The following is a 21,049-nucleotide window of genomic DNA, read 5'->3' as shown; positions in this document are numbered from 1 at the left end:
GATGGTGTCTTGTAGCTATGGGGGGCTGCCCCGACTAGATCTCCTGGGTCCAGAAACAGCAGGGCCAGTGTGTTTAATCATCAAATGGCCAGAGCTAAAATTTCCTTATGGCCCACTCTCATGACTTTACTTTGACCTTTTCAGTTTTCAACTGGTTCATATCAGGGTGACTTCGAGGATAGTTGGCTTCAGGGATCCCTTCTTTTATGATCCTTTAATTACTCATTAGTCACTGGGGCTTTGGCAATTCCTGCAGGATGTAGGTTTCATTTCTTCCCTGTAAATGAAGAGGCAACCCAGGAGGTTGTTAAACAAGTTCTATTCAGTAGCTGGAAAAGTGAATTTCCTGTGGAATGACAGGAATTACATAGAAGCAAGCAATTTTATTTTCCTCAAATGTAGCAATAATTTTAATCTGTACATACATAAAACAAACAGTGCAATTATAAAACCTTGAAGGTGACATGCATACTTTCAGGTGCAGTTGGGATGGGAGGATGTTATTAGCATCTCCAATTTTCCTTACCGCTTTTAAAAACTAGTTCATTATGCAAAAGCACTGAGGCAGGAAACTTCATCTGGAATGCTGAAGTTAAAGGTGAACTTCCTGAAGTCTGCGCATCTAAATATCACAAACAAAACAGAAATGACCTCCTAGAGCAGTTTGGTAAGGACTAGAGTAATATGGCTGGGCGTTCAAGCTGGGAATGAATGAAATCAGGGATGCATTTTCTGAAAAACTAAAAGAGATAATGTTTGTAACTGAGTGTCCTATTTCTGTTTCATAGTTGCTACCCATGTAAGCCCTTCCAGCAATCTTTTTATTCCATATAGTTTCTGAGTAGATGCTGTCAATGGAGTTATTTGTAACTAGGGGTGGTGAGATGCAGAAAGGAGGACCTGGGAAAATGGCTTCTTCCTTGGTGTCTGAGTCCATGCTCCTCTTCCGCTGTTCGTTCTATGGTCTCTTCCCTGCTGTGGAAGCAGAGGTAGCTGGCGCACGATGTCAGATGCTGTCATCATTCACAGGCCCGGGGTGCAGGTAAAGGCGAGTGATGGGGGGATCTACCTTTGCTTCTTCCACAATACCTTTCTCAAGCTTTCCTGGCCTTGCAGTGGAACTTCTAGAACTAGAGGCAGTTCACTGGGTCCTTGACTCACAGGCCAGGATGAGACAAGACGTGGCAGAGTGACAAGACACAAAGGGAAAATACGGTACCAGTTAGCCTCAGAGTAGGATAGAGAAATTTGTATTTGCGCTGATGAAAATTCAAATCCCCAAAGTCAATCTAAAACAAATGAAGATTTTTTTGAGTACTGATTTTTCTCTGTACAAGTAGCCTGTGCACTTCTGGTGTTAATTCCTTGCACTGTCTCAAGTTAGATGATCCCAGGGACACTCTAGGGCAGTAGGCTCTAGCTCATCTGGAACAGCTCTTTCTGGCAGTGGCATTTTGATTTGAACCTCAAAGTAAATCCATACATGGCATCACAGTTATTAAAATAATGAAATCTTACTAGCCAAATGTAACTGCAATTCAATCAATGATATATTCACACACAAATTTAGAAAAATCAAGAGTATGATAATAAAACCATAAAATTAAACAGGAGGAAATCAATTTCTACAAGAAATCAAGTATATTTACAGTGAGATTTAAAGGGAAAAATAAGCTACTTGGATCATAAATTTAACTTTATTTTAAATAACTTTAGCTACCTTAGCTGTTAATACAATAAAAGCAGAAAGAACAGGCTGCCTTTTTTTTCCAGATTTAATCAGAAAATTGTTATCTACAATAATTGACAGAACTTGTTTCTTGTCCTTCACCCATCTCATCAAAAATTATTGCATTTTCCCCCAAACTGTATTTTTTGGATTCCTCTGTGAATATACTCATTTCGTCCTCATTCCTGGAGGCATCTTGGTTTAAATCCATCTTTAAAAAAAGGAGAAGGGGTACATATGGGAGGCAAAATATTCTCTTGAAGCCAACAGATATAGAGTTGCTAGAAGAAGCTGATTGTACACACAAGCTGCCTGGGGTCGGGAAGGGGAGGGCTGTTGATTCAGACACACGTGACAGCCTTTGGTGGACGGGCACAGGCAAAGCCCCACCGGGCCCTTGGGCCCTTCTTCCTCGTCAGGGTCAGGACTGAGCCAGCAGGGGCGGGGCTTCATCTTCCCCTTGGAACTCGTCGTTTTGGTTCTCCTCCAAAAGCCTTCATCCAGATAAGAAGCCAATGACTGATTACAAAAATAAGAATAATTAAATTTGGCTCAAGAAATAGATTGTCCAACTGTTCTGCCTTGTTATTTTTTTTTCAATATCCAAGGCCTTTACAAAGAAAGAAACAAAAACACCTCTCAATCTTCCAACAAAAGTGAATTCCTTTGTTGTTTTTTTTTGTTTTTTTGTGGGTTTTTTTTGCTCCAAATGCTACGACCTGAAGAATGGCTGCAGATTGAGATATCAAAAATCTCAGAAAAATATATAATATATTTGTATATCTCTGTATGTCTATTATTTAAATTTCACATTCCTTTAAAAGTGGTTATTCAGTCAGTAGCTGCTGAAGGAGGCTCTTCTGCTGGGCCTGGGGGGTCTGTGGTCCTGCCGTGGGTTTTTGAGTTCCCAGTGGACCAGGCTGGTTCAGGTAAGGGTCCCCGCCTACCAGATTCACTGTACATTGGACGTCAGCAAACACCTGAACCTGTTGCACCTGCTGAAACACAAATAAAAGATGTGTTTAGACAGAAGGGCCTGCCCCCCCGGCTTATGAGTGGGTACTACTTGAAGTGGAAACTCACTAGAGCATTCCTCTAGTCTGTAGTCACCACAGAGAAGAACTCTTCTGTCTTCTTGTCCTACAAAAAGAAAATCGCTGCACTCATTTTGCTCAGGGTTCTGGAAAGTTCACACTTTAAAAATAAAATCAAAATTGGAATGGTCAAGCCTCCTACAGGGTTGCCATCAATAATGAAAATGAGCATCATTGCTAATATTGCCAAGATTGGGAAAAGCCCAGTTTCAGAGTCTGGGTGTCCAGTGGTGGGTTTAAAAATATATGTGTATATATAACTGGTTATAAAAGCATTCTATGGATGACTTTAGTGGGATAAAAAAAAAAAACAAACTTTATGATGTTAGAAAATTAAGGGCTTTAACCCAGTATTAGCAAAATAAAAACCACCACAACTCAGTAACAGGACATCAGCATTACTGAAGTGAATGTCCAGAAGATTTGTGTAGTATCTAAATATACTCTTACATAGCTCTTTTACATGTTGCCTTTAGAATTACAGCAAAATATTAGTAGAACAATTTTATATTTAACTTATTTTTCCTGATAGACAATTCATTTAAACACATGAGCTAAAAATAACAGTAAATTACTAGCTGAGAACAGTGTGAATTTTCCCTTTAGCTACTTTCAGTAATAATACATGTATTCCTTAAAAATGTTTAAAGTTGCATAGTTCTAGCATTTTCTATTGGGAAAACAAAGCCAGAAGTTAGTTTTTACAACCATCCTTATTAAAAAGTCATTTGTGGAACTGATTAAAGCCAGTATCACACTTGCGAATGTTCCAGATCAAGAACGGAGATGCTTCTAAGGCATCCAAGTACATCTAATAGTGTCTCAAGCGTTTGGCAAACTTGTGCTTCAGGTTTAATAGGTACATGAAGTATTTTAGATTAGTGATGCATTTTTCAGTCATTCATCACTAATTTATGTCAATTACACTCAGCTTTTTGGAAAAACTTTTCTATCCTAATAGAATAAAAGTTGTTTTCATCACCCTTTATTGGCCATATGTCAAATGTCCCGACCCCCAACTGGTGTTATCAGTCCAGCTCCCACGTCTTCTCCTCTTGACCCATCTATACCTCCACGCTGCTCTCCCTCAGAGAAGGCAGACAGCCCTGAGCTATCTTCTCAACCTGCTGGACTAAACTTTTATTTAGTTTAGCATCCCTTTCCTCTTTATCCTCTTCTCTGCCTGTTTTCTCAAGTTTTGATTCTTGACCCCACAGGCTCCTATCTGTCTTCTTTTGGGTTCTTTTCTGTGCATCTAACATACACCAACTCTCTGTCTGAGTCTAATTCTCTGGCTTTCTCTGTGCCCTCTCCTCACCTCTGTTCTCAAACTTCTCTTTCCTACAGCTCCACCCCTGGCTTCCTCTCTCTCCGTGTCAACAATCCCCCTACTAGTCTCCCCCCTGTTTCTCTATAGTCTGTTCTTTTCCGGTTCTCTCCTGTCTTGCCTCCTCCCCATCTCCACTCTCCAAATACAGGTAGTCCTCAATCCTCCCTGAGCCCTCCTCTCTTGGTCCTCTTCCTTCTCCTTTTCTGTATATCTGTTTCTATATTTCTATTTAACTTGCTCCCAAGCTTCTGTTTGACAAATACAAAAGCACTGGAGCAAATAGAGATCACATGATGGGCTATAAGAAAAAGAAGATTCTGCCACTGAAACTTAGCATGAGCACAAGTTGTAGTGCTTGGAGGCACTGATTTAAAAAACCCAAAAAACAGCATGTAAAGTTTCACGTTTATGTCTTTCAACATATAAAATACTGGGCCATAGTACAAGGTGTTTCTGTCCCCAAACACTTAAAAACATTCTTAATGAAGGCATGATCAAACGAACTAGAGAGAATATTTTGCTTCTTTAAAAAAAATGTTTTTAAGATAGTCTATTTTGGGGGCGCCTGGGTGGCGCAGTCGGTTAAGCGTCCGACTTCAGCCAGGTCACGATCTCGCGGTCCGTGAGTTCGAGCCCCGCGTCGGGCTCTGGGCTGATGGCTCAGAGCCTGGAGCCTGTTTCAGATTCTGTGTCTCCCCCTCTCTCTCTGCCCCTCCCCCGTTCATGCTCTGTCTCTCTCTGTCCCAAAAATAAATAAACGTTGAAAAAAAAATTTTTAATTAAAAAAAAAAAAAAAACTAAAAAAAAAAAAAGATAGTCTATTTTGAAATTAAAAAAAAATCAAAAAGATTAAACCAAACTTTAGCCATTTTGAACTGCTACTTAAAAACAGGTGCCTGAGCCCAGACCTCTGAGGACTTCAGATGCTGCCACACCTTCACAGACAGGCAGAGCAAGACGCGTGCAAGCCCTACGATTTGTCAGGTGAGAGGAACAGCATGAGAGCAGGGTCCCAACCTCTTAAGATTCTCCAGCAGAGTTTTATATCAATGCAATTGCTGTCTCAGGGCTCAAGAACTTTTAAACTTGGTTGTTTAGTTTTCACTAGTCTGCCGAGCTGCCCAGTATGTGTCTCTGTAGGTGTGAGACCTTGAATACCTTCCAGTGAATGAAGACTTCACTTCCCCCATCACGGAATCCCCTCTTCACTCTCATAGGCCTCAGATCCTCTTTCTTGATGCCCCGTCTATGGACACGGCTCCTGACTGGTTTTTCTCTTCCTGGGGAGGCTGTCCAGTACTCCTTCTGTCCCTCAAGATGAAGCCTGAGCTAGTGCTTATATCACTGTGCCCCCTCTAGGGGACACTTCATCTGTAGGACTCAGTCCAAACCCCTGAATTTAGCATTCAAGGCCTCCAGAAATTTGCCCCAATCTATTTTTACCAATTTTATTTCCTATAAAATCTTATTACAAACCCTTTACCTTCAGTGGATTTGGCTTCCCAGGACCGTGCTAAGGTATTACCGTTTCCCTGTCTCGGCTCCCTCTACTCCCAATGCCCTAGATTTCCCAGCTCACGCCTTCCTTCAGCCTCTGACACTTTCTACTTCATTTTGCCTTGTTAACTGTCCTCAAGGCCCAGTTCAGCTCCTGTGTAAATGCTCTTCTGACCCTCACAGCATTTTCTCTTTTAGACCTAATGGTTCCTGTCACTTGTAATATAAATTTGAGTTTGCCTTCTTTGGTTATGTGACAATTTATGTGCATATGTCTACATGTTTTATCATTCAAGTGATATGGCAGAAAGAGCATGAACTTTGGTTGTTAGAAATACGTGGGTTTGAACCTCAGCTCTGCCCCTTTCTAGCTTTGTGAACTGTGTGCGTGGTTAAATCTCCTCAGGTTCTGTTTCTTCATCCGTGAAAAACTGGAATGCTACTTCCTTCATAGGGTCATAGGGAGGCTTACATGAGATAAAGCAGACAGTGCTTAGCACAGTGCTGGGCAAATTGTAAGTGTTTCACAAAAGAAACTTCCTTTCCTCATTTCTCCCCCAAAGTTCACCTAAAGGGCAAACATGTCTCATGTTTCGTTGTATCTTCACTTTACCATAATGCCTGTACAATATTTTTAAAATACACATTTAGTAAGACACTAACGACCAAACCAAAGTTACTAAAGTGAACTAAAACACCCACAATCTCTAAATTTATGTTAATATAGGAAGGTGGCCATCCTTGCTATTTGAATTGTTTTGAAATGAACTTCTAAAAGGAGGCAGAGTACACAGCAGGCATTCTGTTTTCTCTGAATTTACTGAGATCTTTTGGGGTACTTGGATTACACACGAGTTTTAGAATGGTGTTTATTTACAAAATAACAATTAGTGGCCACCATTTGTGATCCCTTTATCCTGTTTAACCACCGGATTAAACCTTTGGAAAGCTTCTCTCATTTAACCCTTTCAACAGTTCTCTAAGCAGGTAACTTGTTAGTTCTGTTGGTTAGATAGCAGCCCAGGGAAGTCCTCTAACATGCCCAGGAGGACATAGCTAAGAAGAGGAGAGCCAGGACTCACATCCAGGTCTGACTCCCAAGGTCAGGCTCTTAACCATGATGCTGAACAAAGTTTCCTGTGTATCTAGAGTACACTTGGCAGCTCTGGGTTTAGAATTTTCTTACTGACCTGGGTTCCATCTGTTTCTGTTTTGAGAAGGTCAGTGGATGAGAGCTGGTTGCAGTAGAGGCCTGTGTGTCTCAGTGCTGGATCATTTATCTATTAAAGATAAGTACAAGACCAAATTACAAGCAAGTTGTTTAAGTTGAAGACCAAATTCTTCAATGACAAATAATCTCACTGAGAGAAAATAGGAGTGCAGCAGGAATAAAGAGCTTAGCAATTTACTATATTGTTATAAGTCAGGACAGTGGTTCCCTTTGCAGGGGTGAAGAGTGACATGAAAGTAGCATGAGAAGAACCTCTGGGTGCTACTGATAATGTTTTGTTTCTTGATCTGAATGGTAGCTTTAAAGAAGTGTTCAGTTTGTGAAAATTCACTGACTTGTATATTTTTCTGTATATTCTATTTATACAATACTTCAATAAAAGTTATATTCACACACACACACACACACACACACACACACACACACAAGTTAATTAGCAAACGACTTCTTTTTGTCATTAAGAGAAAATCAGATTAATCCGATTTATCCCCTGCCTGAATCAGCGAAAGAACTGGATAAAATATATGAAACGAAGGCACTCAAGACACTGGACAAACCCAATGAAGGAGAGTGACTCCTAAGAGCTGGGAAACAATGGAGATGAGTCCTATGATTGCCCCAGCCTACATCTACAGAGAATTTCCAGGCTGCAGCCAGCACGGGGACAGGGAACCCAGGCAGAACCCGGCAGGCTCCGTGAGTGGAGAAGACACAGCTGGAAGTCTGAGATGGTCAAGGCAGCTGGAATTCAGAGGTCAGAATATCAGAGGAGTGGGAGCTACACAGAGAGGAAGCTCGGAAGATCTGCAGAGGGACCCCTTGAGCCTGCAACTTAGTACTGATCTGTTAATGGCTTTTAGGGAACTACCCAAAGCAGAGGGAAGAGTCACCTGTGAAGATGCTGATGGGATAATTCCCAAAGGTCACACAGAGCTGGCAATAGGTCCCGACCTCACCAGCCAGAGTGGAAAATGTAATTCACATAGTATCAGGTAGTGTACTAGAAAGGCTTTGCTTCAGTAGTAAAGGAAAATGAGCCCTATACTAAATGCTGCTCTGGTCCCATTAAACAAAAAAGGAAGACTTGAAAGGACCAAACTGTTTCAAGTAACTTAACCAGTCCCAGAACAAAGCTCAAGAATGTAGGAGTATCAACGAGGTAAAATTCACATGTGTGGCACCCAATAAAAACTTACCAGGCATGCAAATTAGCAGGAAAATATGATCCATGATGAAAAGAAAAGTCAATCAATTTGAAACCAACCCCAAAATGATGCAGATGATAGAACTGACAGGCAAGAATATTAAGACAGTTATTATAATAACCATATTTCATATGTTCAAGAAGATAAGAGGAAAGACTAAACATGTTAGAGGTATGGAAGATATAAAAGAGGTCCAAACTGAACTTCTGGAGATGGAAAACAGAAAACCTGAGAAGAAAAATACACTGAATAAAACTAACAGATCAGACATTGCAAAAGAAAAGATTAGTGAATTTAAAGTTACAGCAATAGAAACTATCCCAAATCAAACACACAGAGAAAAAAAAAAAAAAATTGACCTTGCATCCCACCCCCTCAAATCTGCAAACCCAGGGAATCTGTGATCTGGGGGACAACTTCAAGTGGCCTACTTTGTATGTGTGTGTGTGGGGGGGGTGTGCATGTGTGGGGGAGTCTCTGAAGGAAAGGGGGGTGGGTGGTGACAGAAAAAATATTTGAAGAAACAATGGCCAATGTTTTTCCAAATTTGATGAAAATTATACATCCATAAATCAGGAAGCTCACTGAAGTCCCAGCACAAGAACCATGAACACAATCACTAAGGCATATGGTAATCAAATTGCTTAAAACCAGCGACAAGCAGAATAATCTTAAAAGCAGCCAGAGAGGGAAAAATCAATCGTGTACAGAGGAACAAAGATAAAATGCCAGCAGATACCTCATCAGAGACACTGCAGTGAAGCAACGTCTCCAAAGTACTGAAAGCTAAAACTAAAGCCAACCTAGAATTCAGGGAAAACTTTCAAAGATGAAGGTGAAACAAAAGCTTTCTCAGACATACAAGAGCTGAAGGAATTCATCAGCAGCAGACTATAAAAGATGTTAATGTTAAATGAAGACCTTCAGGCAGAAGGAAAACGATACCAAGCTGGAAATTTGGATCTACACACAGGAAGGAAGAATACTGGAAATGACTACATGGGTAAATACAGGAGCCTTATTTAAATTAAAAATATATATCTAGTTGTTTAAAGTAAAAGCATGTGGGGCATATGACATACGTAGGCACAATATGTACGATAACAACAGCAGAGGAAGGGAGAAATGGGAACAGCTGTGAGGTTCTTATATAAGAGGTCATATAATAGCGCTTGAAGGTACATGGCGATAAGTTAAAGATGTATGCTCTGAACTCTGAAGCAACTGCTAAAATAACAAAATGGAGGTACATATAGTTAATAAGCCAATAAAGGAGATAAACTGAATTAAAGTGTTCAATTAAACCCCCAAAAGGCAGGAGATGGAACAAAGAGAAAACAAGATGAGATATTTAAATTCAGCCATACCAATAATCACATTAAATGTCAATGGGCTAACCACTCCAATTAAAAGGTGCAGATTGTCGAACTGAATAGGAAAGCAAGACCCAGCTATATAAGAAATACGCTTTAAGTGTAATATTCTTTTACCTAATTCATTATATTTTTCATTATTTTGTTTTAATCTTCTGGAGATAGTGAAAAATTCTAATAACTGAATAATAAGGACAAGAACAAGAAACAACACTATTTAGGTCTTCTATTTTGCTATAGGAAATAAATCACTAAGTTATTGATTTTTTTCCCTGCTAAACTCTTAAGGGACTTATTATATAAAGTGGGGGGATGAGGAATGGAAAGTTAAAAAAATTTTTTAATAAAAAATATTCTATAGAAAAGGTAATCAGTGTTCACATGTTTGTAAGATTTGCTATAAATTATAGCTACATGGTCACAGTCTAGTCACCAGTCTCCTTTGTGGTTGCTGAAAATGAGAATAGCAACTATAGGCAGTTACCCCAATGACCTTAAACATCATTTTGAATTTAGTCATTCTATCCTTAAAAATCTTCAGGAGGCTCCAGGATAAACTCTAAAACATTCAGATGGCTTGCGAGATCCCTAAAAAGCTTACCACATAAATTCTGCTTTAAACATAATATAAATGTCCCCTTAACATTCATTACACTTTCAACCTCTATTCCTGCCTAGATTATGCTGTGGCAACCGGTCTTGAATATTCTTTTCTATTCTCTTTCTTTAGGCAAATCTTCCAAGAAGCCTTTCCTAATTAGGCGTTTTTCTTTTAAACTCTCAGTAGTTAATTGTACATCTTCCTAATCTGACATAAATATGTATGGCGCTAGGGAGGCCCATCTCTTACACAGAGGTTTTGTCCTATTATTCAACTGTTCCTTTGTTAATGTCGTGTCTCCCCAACTTGTCAGTATTATCTCCCACAGAACTACCTTTGTATATAGTAAGTAGTGAATAAATGTTTGTTGAACTGAAAGGGAAAAATGAAGAAAATGTGTTCAGAAGATAAAGGGGTATGCTCCGAGCCAATATATTATATGTATCATTTTATAATAAATCTAAAACACTAAAATCTCTTGAGACTAAAATCTTAGGAGGTCTGTCAAAATTTCCACTGTGTATCTTAAGAGAGGCTAACTCAAAAGACAGTGGGAAAAAAATAAAGAAGTGCATCTTCTCCCCCCTAGTGTTACTGAGAAACAATTAACACACATCACTGCGTGGTGTGGTAATTTCTGACAAGCAACTGCGAACATACCTGATTTTCCCTGGAATAACGACTCGTGGTGTGTGGTGTGCATGCCAGCTGTGCCACTTACCTGCTCAGGGCACACAGTGTTCATCCCTGGCATCTGCAAAGAGCTCATCTGCATCTGGCCCATCATCGGGTTCATGCTCTGAACATTTGTGTTTCCACCTGCCATGGACACGGTGATGCTCATATTGTTGTACACTCCGGGCTGCGCAGGCGTGGGCTGGCTCTGGACAGCTTGACTGAACACGCTGTTAACTCAAAAACAATCCCAGTTACATCCACGGATTGTGAACGTGGGGATGATGTGACTGGACTCTGTTTCTTAATTATTAGATAAAATGCGATAGAAAATATTATACGTTTTTAAATGACGTGTAAGACTTTATCTTACTACAATATATAAAGACTGAGTATAATTCGGATGAATTTTGAACTCTGCACAGAGGATTTAATAACTACATAAAGCTCATTTTAAGTGACAATTATCTGGCCTTGTATCCGAGTTGTTAAGCTCCAATTAGCTGAATAAGAAAGTAAGTTGTGAACATAAGTAAATCTTCAAGATAACTGAAGTTTACTCATTTAACCATCAAAACCATTCTAAAATTTGTTACGCCATTTTATATTCCCAAATAGAGAATGTTCTATTTAAGCAAAATGCCTGGGGTATATATCAATCCTCAATAGATGCTCATTGAAAAAATTAACAAATTCAAAGATGGCATTCTTGTATTGTCATTGCTTGTATATTTTCTTAGACTTAGCATTTTGTTTCACTTATTCCTTGTCTCTCTGCTCGTTCATGGCACATGGCAAGCACTCGGTAAATATCTGATGAATAAGTGACTTATGGACATAGGTTATTACTCGGTGTTGTCAACTGATGAGGTTTAGACTGCTTCTTATTTATGGATTTTTCTGGGATCTACACCAATGTTTTTCTAACTGTAGTCCAGAGAGCATCTGCAAGAGAATTCCCTGGGACTTGTTGAAAACTGGGAGGCAGCTATGCTTACCACTATAGCACCAAGGCCAGGACTTATTAAAAATTGAGACTCCCAGGCCTTACTCCAGCCCTAGTGAATCACAGTTTCTGAGGATGGATACAGAAAGTTGCACTTCTAACTATTTATGCACATTAAGACTCAAGGGACTTTATTCAGTGTTCTATAGCTTGCCGTCATTTCTCAAAGTTTCAGCTTCTGGCTGCTTTCAATATGCTATAAACTAAGAGGAATATAACCAGATATATTTATTTGGCAAATGTAAATGTTTAAAGACTTCACAGGTCTTCTCAGGCCTAAAGACAGCTTTATGTCTTTTCTAGAAGCAAAATGCAAAGGCAATTATGTTTTTCAGAGGGCTTGTTTTATGGACTTGCTTCTTCATGGCCTCGTTCTGGACTTTTGTTACACCAGAGATCTTAAATGTTAAACCAGCTTCTTCTCCTAGCTGGTAGAATAGTATGGAATAAACTCCCAAGTAAATACATCTGGAAACTTTATATTTGAACCCCAAAATTCTAAATGATACAGATACACACATCTAAAGGAAAATAATGTGAGTTGTGTCTTTTGTAAGTTCTACAAAACATCAAATGTTTGATGATTATCATCAATTGTTAAACAATAAGCTGCTGGTAAAATTCCACCTATTTTAATGTTAATTCTGGAGAATTTGATTTCTAAAAATCATTTACCCCATCAATTGCTTATCTACTCCTTGCTAGCTCCTGCGAGGTAAGCAGGATGTACTGACATTTATAGTTTCTGGTAGATTAAGGTAATCATACTAAAATTAACAGGCCAAGAAACAGCCTATCCATCATGTCTGAAGAAAAGTAGCAGATTTTCCCCAAGTAATTATAAAACACAAATGCTCAAAGAAAATTACATGCCCAGGAAATGGTCAATAATACATCTTTGAGCCATTAATGTCTGTACAGTGTGTATGCTTGTACAGCGTCCCCACAACTAAAGGTGAGGAAAAACCTATTAGCTTGCTGCCCATTTTCTAATGAGAACATTTCTGCCGCAGACAACGCTCATTTGTCAACGGATACATAAATCACCACTGTGGAGGCTCAAGCTCAGGGCTATGTAAGCTAATGCCTGCAGAAGCTTCAAGGGCTGCAATGATGTCATTCTTAGTGAAAAAAAGTTTAGGATTTAATTTCTTTTCACATTTTATACTTGGGACTTATATTCACTTAAGTTCTTTCAGACTGCTCTTGCCAATAGTTCCATTTCAGTTTCTTCCATTATGAGAAGAAGCCCACGCCCTTCTGCAGCATAACTCCCTGTTCTAGGCCTCAGAGGGACCGTAGGCTTCACTGGCACCTTAGGCCTCCCTCCCTCTGCTTTCCTGGCCACCCTGGGGGCAATTACTGCAGTTTCCTTAGGCTAGCCCCAGGTGTTTGGTAGCCCCTAAATCATGGTGCAGGGGGGAAGGTAAGGATGAAGACTTCCGGCCTGAAGTGGCTTCCATAGATACAGGTATTAACAAGCAGGGAGGCGCTCCAGGTCAAATAAGTCTAAAAAGGAAGGGTTAAACAACAGGCCTTCCTAGCCTTTAAAATGCTAATAAGTGCTAGGAATCTTCAGAGCGCTTAGTGTTACACAGAAACCTGCACCGTTCCAGGACAAAGAGCCTTGCTTTAACCCTTTCTTTTTCTTGCCACCGGAGAGATAATGAAAAAGAATCACATTACACTGTCTCGGAACCCTATTACATCATTCTACTAAAAGAGTCTTTGTTTTCACGTTTTACTCCTCTCACTCCTGTCACCAAGTGGACTCTCGGTAACTCGACAGCAAGGGCAGCTCCCCCCTGCTCCTTGCGGTGTCTTGCACTGTGCAATACAAACAGGGAGTGGTCGCAAAATACACACGGACTGTGTCAACTGATACGCTTTCACACGTGAAGCAAATAAGCAAGTGCGAATGCTTGAAGAGTTGATCTGTTTTCTTCTTCAAGTGATTTGGCAAAGTCGAAGTTCACAAAAACCGTGAAAGTACAAGAAAAATTCAAGTCCACTTTGAATCTGAATTCAAGAAGTGACCGAGGCAGGGGAGGGAATCTCTGTATCCACTCACTCAACAGATGTACATTAAGTGCTCACCTGTTCTAAAGGATGGACATACCCGAGTAACAAAAACAGAGTCCTGGCTTTTAGGATGGTTATATTCTAGTTGGAGGAGACAGACCATAAACAGACAGACTAACACACAATATGTGTGGTGTTAAGTACTAGGAAGAGACATACAGAAGGCAAGGAGGGGATCAGGGGGTAGAAAATGCTGTTGTTTTGGAAATGAAGGTCAGGGAAGTTTCATCTGGTGACATTTAATATCTATGTCTAATAAGGTGACATTTAAGGAGAGACTTGAAGTGTGACAGCGCAAACCATGTGGCTACTGTGAGAAGAACATTCCAGCAGAGGGACTTAAAAATGCAAAGGCCCTGAGTTTGCAATGTACTTGGCACACGTGAGCACCAGAAGAATACACAGACACCAGTGTGGCAGACTGAGTGATGGCAATAGCAGCTGAGGTCAGAAGGTACCCAGGAACAAGATCACGCGGGCTTCACAGGCCCTATATTGTACTTGGAGTAAGTTGGTGAGTTCTGAGTAATGGACTGACATACTGCTCATGTTCTGAAAGCATCACTCTGGCTACCATGCGGAGATTACACGGCAGGGGAGTGAGGGTGGAAGCAGGAGACAGAAGGCTACTGCACGGTCCCGGAAAAAGATGGTGGCTCACACTAAAGAGTGGGACGGGTAAGAAGTGAGAGCTGCTAAGAAGCTGATGTGATTTGCTGATGGGATGTTTGATGTGGGATGTGAGGGAAAGAGAAGAGGGTTTCTCCTGAATAACTGGAAGAATGAGGTTGTAGTTTACGGAGATGGGGAAAGGTAGGAGAGGAGCTTTGGGGAAGAAGACCGTGGTACGTTTTAGATGCCTATCAGATTTCTGACTGGGATGTTGACTGAGCAGCTGGATGTACACCATGGTGTTCAGGGGAGAAGTCGGGGCTGGAGATTTAAAGCGGGGGGAGTCAGGAGCATCAACATGGGCATTTATAGCCGTTAACAGTGGATGGCATAACCAAGGGAGCAAGTAGACAGAATGAGCTCTGAGGATTTCAAGTGGAGGTCAGGGAGATGAGGAAGATCCAGTGGAGGACACCAAGAGATAGGATGAGAGTCACCTTTCTCAAGAGAGAAAGCTGTTCCAGAACCCAAATGAAGAAGGGGCTTCAAGAAAGAATAAATGCTCAACTATATCAAATGCTACCAACGATCCCTGCATTTGGCATTGTAGAGGTCTTGCCGACCTTGACAAGAATACTCTGGAAAAGCAGCAGGGATGAAAGCCTGACTGGCCAACAAGGAATGGAAGGAGAGGTAGTATTAGAGTACAGTCTTTCAGGGAATTTAACTGTAAAAGGGTGTGGACCTGTCAGCCGGACCTTGTTTTTACCAAGACACATTTAAGTGCTTAGGTGTAGGTATGGAGCAAGAGTTTAGTTGGGTTTATAATCATGGACCATGGACTCTAAAGTGAATTTAGGAAGCTGGGATTAGAACACATTAGGAGACTAACTTCTTCCTGCAGGTTATATAGATGGTTCCATTTCTACCTAATTCACACACAGTCCTCACTAAGAGCTACGCAGTTCTCAAAAGAGAAGATTTCCTCTCACCTTTCAGTGAACTTTAGGAGAATATGGTCTTAAGTTTTCAACTTTAACTGCCTTACTTATTATGTTGTCAGATCAAACGGCTTCCCTGTCATTAGAACCAAGACACAACCTAATTAAAACCCTTATAAAACTCAAGTGAAGTGTGAAAAGTTCAGCAGCCAGGATTTGGGGGGAAAATGACATCCGTGAGATAATTCTAAGCAGAATGGGCAAGGTGAGGCCACTGAAAATCTAGAGATTCAAAAAGCTGGATGAGGCAGAATGGCCTTAGAAGCCTCAAAACCTTTGCTGTTGCTATGAGATCTTTCAAACGTGCTGAGAAGGGTGAAACCTGTATGCTCACTATTCAGCTCTAGTGAATTCTGATGTTTTGCCATTCTTGCTTTAGATTTTCAGGATTTCCTAAAGTAGGCTCCATGCCCAGCATGGAGCCCAGCGCAGGGCTTGAACTCACGACCCTGAGATCAAGACCTGAGCTGAGATCAAGAATCAGATGTTTAACCGACTGAGCCACCCAGGCACCCCTAAGACTTTTAGGATTTTTAAGTGTTTTTATAAAGAATGACTTTTTTTTTTTTTTTTTTTTTTTAAAGTATCCATTTCTATATCTGTCCCAGGGAAGCTCTGTTACACATGGGAGTTGATCACATTCTTCAGGTGTGCTGGGGGTGGGATGGAAAGGTTGGGGGCCATTAGGTCACTTTTCCATACTGTAAACATACAGATTTGTATTAAAAACGACTTGAAACTTAAAGGATTTAAAAGTCATTATTTTTCTTTGCTAAAACACAAAATTCAGTTCCATGAACTTGCAAATGGCAGTAGCCAATAATCTATTTGGATTGTGAAGGCAGGAGCGTTCTGTGCTGCAGAGGATCAGGGATGTTCATATATAAAAACTGCCCCTTACTTGTTGTTTCCCATTGCTCCTTGCTGCCAGGCCTTCATGTCTGGTGACTGGTACCCAGAAGTGGGTGGAGTCTGCTGGAGCAGAGAGCTCTGAGGAGGAGGGATTGGCATCGGCACCATGGAGCTCCCAGGGCTTAGAGATGGAGCAAAGCTGGCCTCACCTTGGGGAACCATTCCTGCAAATTAACACAAATTAATTTAAGTGAATACTATAAATTTATTAATCCCATAAAAGAGAACCCCCCCCCCCCCCCACCAAGGATCTGTCATACTAGAAGTTAAAAATAGCCTATTCAACAGAGTAGGGAAAACATTTCAGTTTCTTCAAAATAAGGCCGGAAACTTCAGTATAAACAGACAAGTAAACATAAAATAAGTTTGGAAGAATGCTTTCTATTAACTGAGATATTGATTTGGGTACCAAGATTATGTATAATGTTTTTTTTTCTGTTCTTTGCTTACACCAATTTTTAAGTGTGAAAGACATATATGTCAGATTACCTGTGTCATAAAAATAAGTTAGAAAGGGAAAAAGGTTAAGACAAATGCATGTGTGAAATGAAAAATGACAAAGTTTTTCTGTCCATGCCTCAGTCACCTTTGTGGGCTCTTCTTCCCTTCCCTGTCCTTTCCTTTTAAGCTTTATTGAGATATAATCTACATAGCCTCAAATTCACTCATCGAACTGCACAACTCAATGATTTTTAGTAAACCGTATGGAGCCATGCATCTCTCACCCTGAAGGCCTCCGATGCCTGTCTACAGTCATTCCTTTCTCCTATCTCCAGCCTCAGGCAACCACTGATCTGCTTTCTGTCTTGACAGATGTGCCTTTTGGGGAATTCTCACATAAACGTAATCCTATAAGGTCTTTTGTGTCTGGCTTCTTAGTGTTTTTGAGGTTGACCATTCTGTAGCATTTATTGGTAGTTCATTCCTTTCTATGCAGGGTAATTCTTCTTTTTTTTTTTTTAAGTTTATTTATTTGAGAGAGAGAGAGAGGGAGAGGGAGAGACAGAATCCGAAGCAGGCTCTGCAATGTCAGCACAAGCCCGACGTGGGGATCGAACTCCCGAGCTGTGAGATCATAACCTGAGCCAAAATCAAGAGTCAGATGCTTGACCAACTGAGCCACCAAGGTACCCCTCTATGCAGGGTAATTCTTATTAGCAGCTATTGATATAATTGTGTTGAAAATCAGCTGGCCATAACATTAACAGTTTATTTATGGATTTTTATTCTGTTGCAGTGATCTGTGTGTCCACACTTGTACTAATACTATATTGTCCCCTCATTGATGTAACTCTATGGTAATTTTTGAAACTGACAGTCATCCAACTTGGCTTTTCTTTTTCAAAATTGTCTTGGCTAGGGGCGCCTGGGTGGCGCAGTCGGTTAAGCGTCCGACTTCAGCCAGGTCACGATCTCGCGGTCCGTGAGTTCGAGCCCCGCGTTGGGCTCTGGGCTGATGGCTCAGAGCTTGGAGCCTGTTTCCGATTCTGTGTCTCCCTCTCTCTCTGCCCCTCCCCCGTTCATGCTCTGTCTCTCTCTGTCCCAAAAATAAATAAACGTTGAAAAAAAAAAAATTTAAAAAAAAAACAAAAAACAAAATTGTCTTGGCTACTCTGGGTCCTTTACATTCCCATATAAATTTTAGGAGAAGCTTGTCAGTTTCTTCAAAAAGCATGCTGACATTTTGACTGCATTGAATTATGAGATCAATTTGGAGTGAATTTAGCATCTTTTCAGTCTTTTTCCGATTTCATTTTATACAGTTTCCATTGTTATATCTTCAAGTTCATGAATCTTTTCTTTTGTAATGCCTAATCTCCTTTTTATCCCATCTACTATACTTTTCATCTCAGACATTGCCCTTCTTGTCTCCAAAAGTTTGATTTTGGTTTTAGTTATATCATCCTTACCTTTACTTAGTATGTTCAAGCTTTCCTCCAGTTTCTTGACCATATAGAATGTATAATTATTATAAATTATACATTGAGACAATTGTATGACTCAATGTCCTGTCTACTAATTCTATCATTTGTGTGATTTCTGAGTTGGTTTTGATGACTGATTTTTCTCCTTATCATTGGTTTTATTATCTGGAATCTTTGCGTGCTTGGTAATTAAAAAGTTCAGATCCCAGACCTTGTGGATTTTACCTTGTTAGGTGCTAGATTTTTAAAAGTCCTTTAACTATTTTCAAACTTTGTCTGGGTTGTAGTTAGATTATATGGAGACAGATTAATTCTTTTGGGTCTTGTGCCTTAAGGGACAAGAGCAGAGTTTAGGGCATATTTTGCCCTATTACTGATGCAAAACCCTTCTGAGTATTCTACTTGACATCCCACGAATTATGAGGTTTTCAATTCTGGCTGGTGGGAAGAGAAGCTGGCCCTGTGCGAACTTTGTAGATTGTTCTCTATAATCTTTCCAGGTGTTTTTCCCTAGCGTTGGTTTGTACACACACACACACACACACACACACACACACACACACACACACACACACCCCTGAGTGGGACCCTGTGCACATCTCTGTGGCTCTCTGTGTGACTCCTTCCTGGTCCTATGAGACCTCTAGTTTTCCTGAGACCTCTAGTTGCCTGGCTTTCCTGGACTCCCAGTTCCACGGGCTCGACTCAGAGAAACCACTGGCTCCTGTTGGATTCCCTCTCCATGTAGCATGGTCTGGACAATTTCAAAAACTATGGTTTAATGTACTTTGATTTTTTGTTTGTTTCAGATGGGAGAATAAATCTGGTTCCTGTTATTCCACCTTAGGCAAAAGTGTAAGTCCATAATAGTTTAAAAGAGTAAAAATGGATTTCTTTTCTAGGATTTCTGTTATGCTGGCACTTTGTATTTTTTTCCCGACAAAATACATTTTATAGTTAAATACTTTTGAGGTACTGAAAGTTATAAAGGTACAGAAAAAAAAATAATGTCATAATTTGATTACCTATAATTTAGTATAATTCCTTCAAATCTTCCTTTATAAAATGTTGCACAATTTTGTGACCTGCTTCTTTCCCTTATGATTATATCATAAGCATGTTTCTGTGTTTTTAATGTCTCTTTATAAATATAATTGCATATTCTGTGTTTTGCCATTGTTGTAATGATTTTTCTCTTTTTGTTTGGTTAACCTGGCTAGAAATGTAGTTAACTTATCCAATTTTGTTTTTTTTAATAGGCTACGATTTTAAAAATATTTAAAATTTTCTGTGAAAGCTGAGCCAACTGTAGACTTCCTATTGTTTTTTCTTTCATTATATGTTTACTTTTTCTTGGTAAAGATTTTATAAATAAAGCTACAGATTTTCTCTCTGCTGCTTCCTCCATGTGTAATTTAATCTCTGATAAATAATTTGAGTCAGAATATATGGAGAAATTATTGTTTTCATCTATGACTCTAGAAGGTGGTTTTTTCCCCCCAACATCTTTATCTTCATTTATATGTTGACTATCTGCACACATTCTAAATTTTAACCATTTTGGTTGCGATCTTTGAAAAAATGCTTCTTGGTTCCTAATGCATTCTTAACCTCACTAATGGTGAAATAATTTTTTTCAGAAAAATATATATGTGGGGGAGGAAAAGATACTTATTGTATTCTGGACATTATTATTATTATTTTTTTAATTTTTTTTTCCAACGTTTATTTATTTTTGCAACAGAGAGAGACAGAGCATGAACGGGGGAGGGGCAGAGAGAGAGGGAGACACAGAATCGGAAACAGGCTCCAGGCTCTGAGCCATCAGCCCAGAGCCCGACGCGGGGCTCGAACTCACGGACCGCGAGATCGTGACCTGGCTGAAGTCGGACGCTTAACCGACTGCGCCACCCAGGCGCCCCACTGGACATTATTCTATAGAATCAAAGTTGAACAAGATGTAAGAGATTGCAAGTATATCAGCATAGTTTCTGACATTTCTTTCTGGACTCATCTCACATTCTGTTTTCCTTATCAGATGACCTCATTTTAGTCCGAAGAACCAGCTTGTGAATGATAACTGGAGGGGTAGTCAGAATTCTGATTCTGGCCCTGCTATCACATTGGACCTTGGGATCCCTTGGACTAGACAATCTAGTTCCTTCCAGTTTAAAATTTCTATAGTTCTGTCTTTGCCTAGACCAGGCTAAGTATTCCTGTTGGACCATAAACAGTATCACAGCCATTTGGCAGCAGCAACTAGAAAGGGGATTCATCTTTCCATTCATTTACTTCTTCAAAGATTCATTGAGCAGCTGCTCTCCCCACCAGATCACTGTGCTAAGCAACAAAGAAACTAAAAGGGTTAATGCTTTGTTCAATCAAGGACCTTGCTGTTTAAAAGTAAGGCAGGTAGGTGAACAAGTGGCTGTAAGACAGGGTGATGGGTGCTTATGATTGGGAGCAGTCAGGGAAGGCTTCCCAGAGGAGGCATCTCTGGAAGACGAGAGGAACAGGAATGAGGCAGGTAATGAAGGATATTGGTTTGAGACAGAGGATACAGGATGTACAAGGCCTAGTAAGTAAAGAGAGTGAGGTATGTACGCTTCCTTGGAACTTGAGAAGTCTGTTACAACTGGAACACTGAGACATGGAGACAAGGGGAAGAGGAACTGATGAGTCCAACTTTGGACAAGCGGAATTTGGGTGCTGGTCAAAAGAAAATTCAAGTATGTCTGTCATCAGGCAGCTGTGCACAAGAGCCAAGAGATCTGGT

At 40.2% G+C, this 21,049-nt stretch overlaps 1 protein-coding gene across 4 annotated transcripts in view; it reads right to left on the bottom strand.

The window, feature by feature from the left end:
- Positions 1-299: 299 nt before the first annotated feature.
- Positions 300-21,049, bottom strand: part of NCOA1 (nuclear receptor coactivator 1) — a 105,208-nt gene continuing 84,458 nt past the window's right edge. The window contains exons 17-21 of one of the 4 annotated variants that reach the window (XM_086700114.1): positions 16,338-16,512; positions 10,782-10,965; positions 6,841-6,930; positions 2,813-2,869; positions 2,545-2,727 (exon numbers count right to left, since the gene is read on the bottom strand). In XM_086700114.1, coding sequence (XP_086556240.1) covers positions 2,825-2,869; positions 6,841-6,930; positions 10,782-10,965; positions 16,338-16,512 — 494 coding nt within the window. In that variant the 3' untranslated portion in view covers positions 2,545-2,727; positions 2,813-2,824. Of the gene's footprint in view, positions 2,728-2,812; positions 2,870-6,840; positions 6,931-10,781; positions 10,966-16,337; positions 16,513-21,049 lie in introns of all 4 variants that reach the window. The other 3 variants (XM_086700115.1, XM_086700112.1, XM_086700113.1) reach the window with 3 other exon arrangements.

The sequence above is a fragment of the Puma concolor genome, chromosome A3 (assembly GCF_028749965.1).
Source record: "Puma concolor isolate L17-30 chromosome A3, mPumCon1.1.hap2, whole genome shotgun sequence".
NCBI lineage: Eukaryota > Metazoa > Chordata > Mammalia > Carnivora > Felidae > Puma > Puma concolor.
The sequence above is the reverse complement of the archived record's forward strand: the minus strand, read 5'-3'. Positions and strand labels throughout refer to the sequence as shown.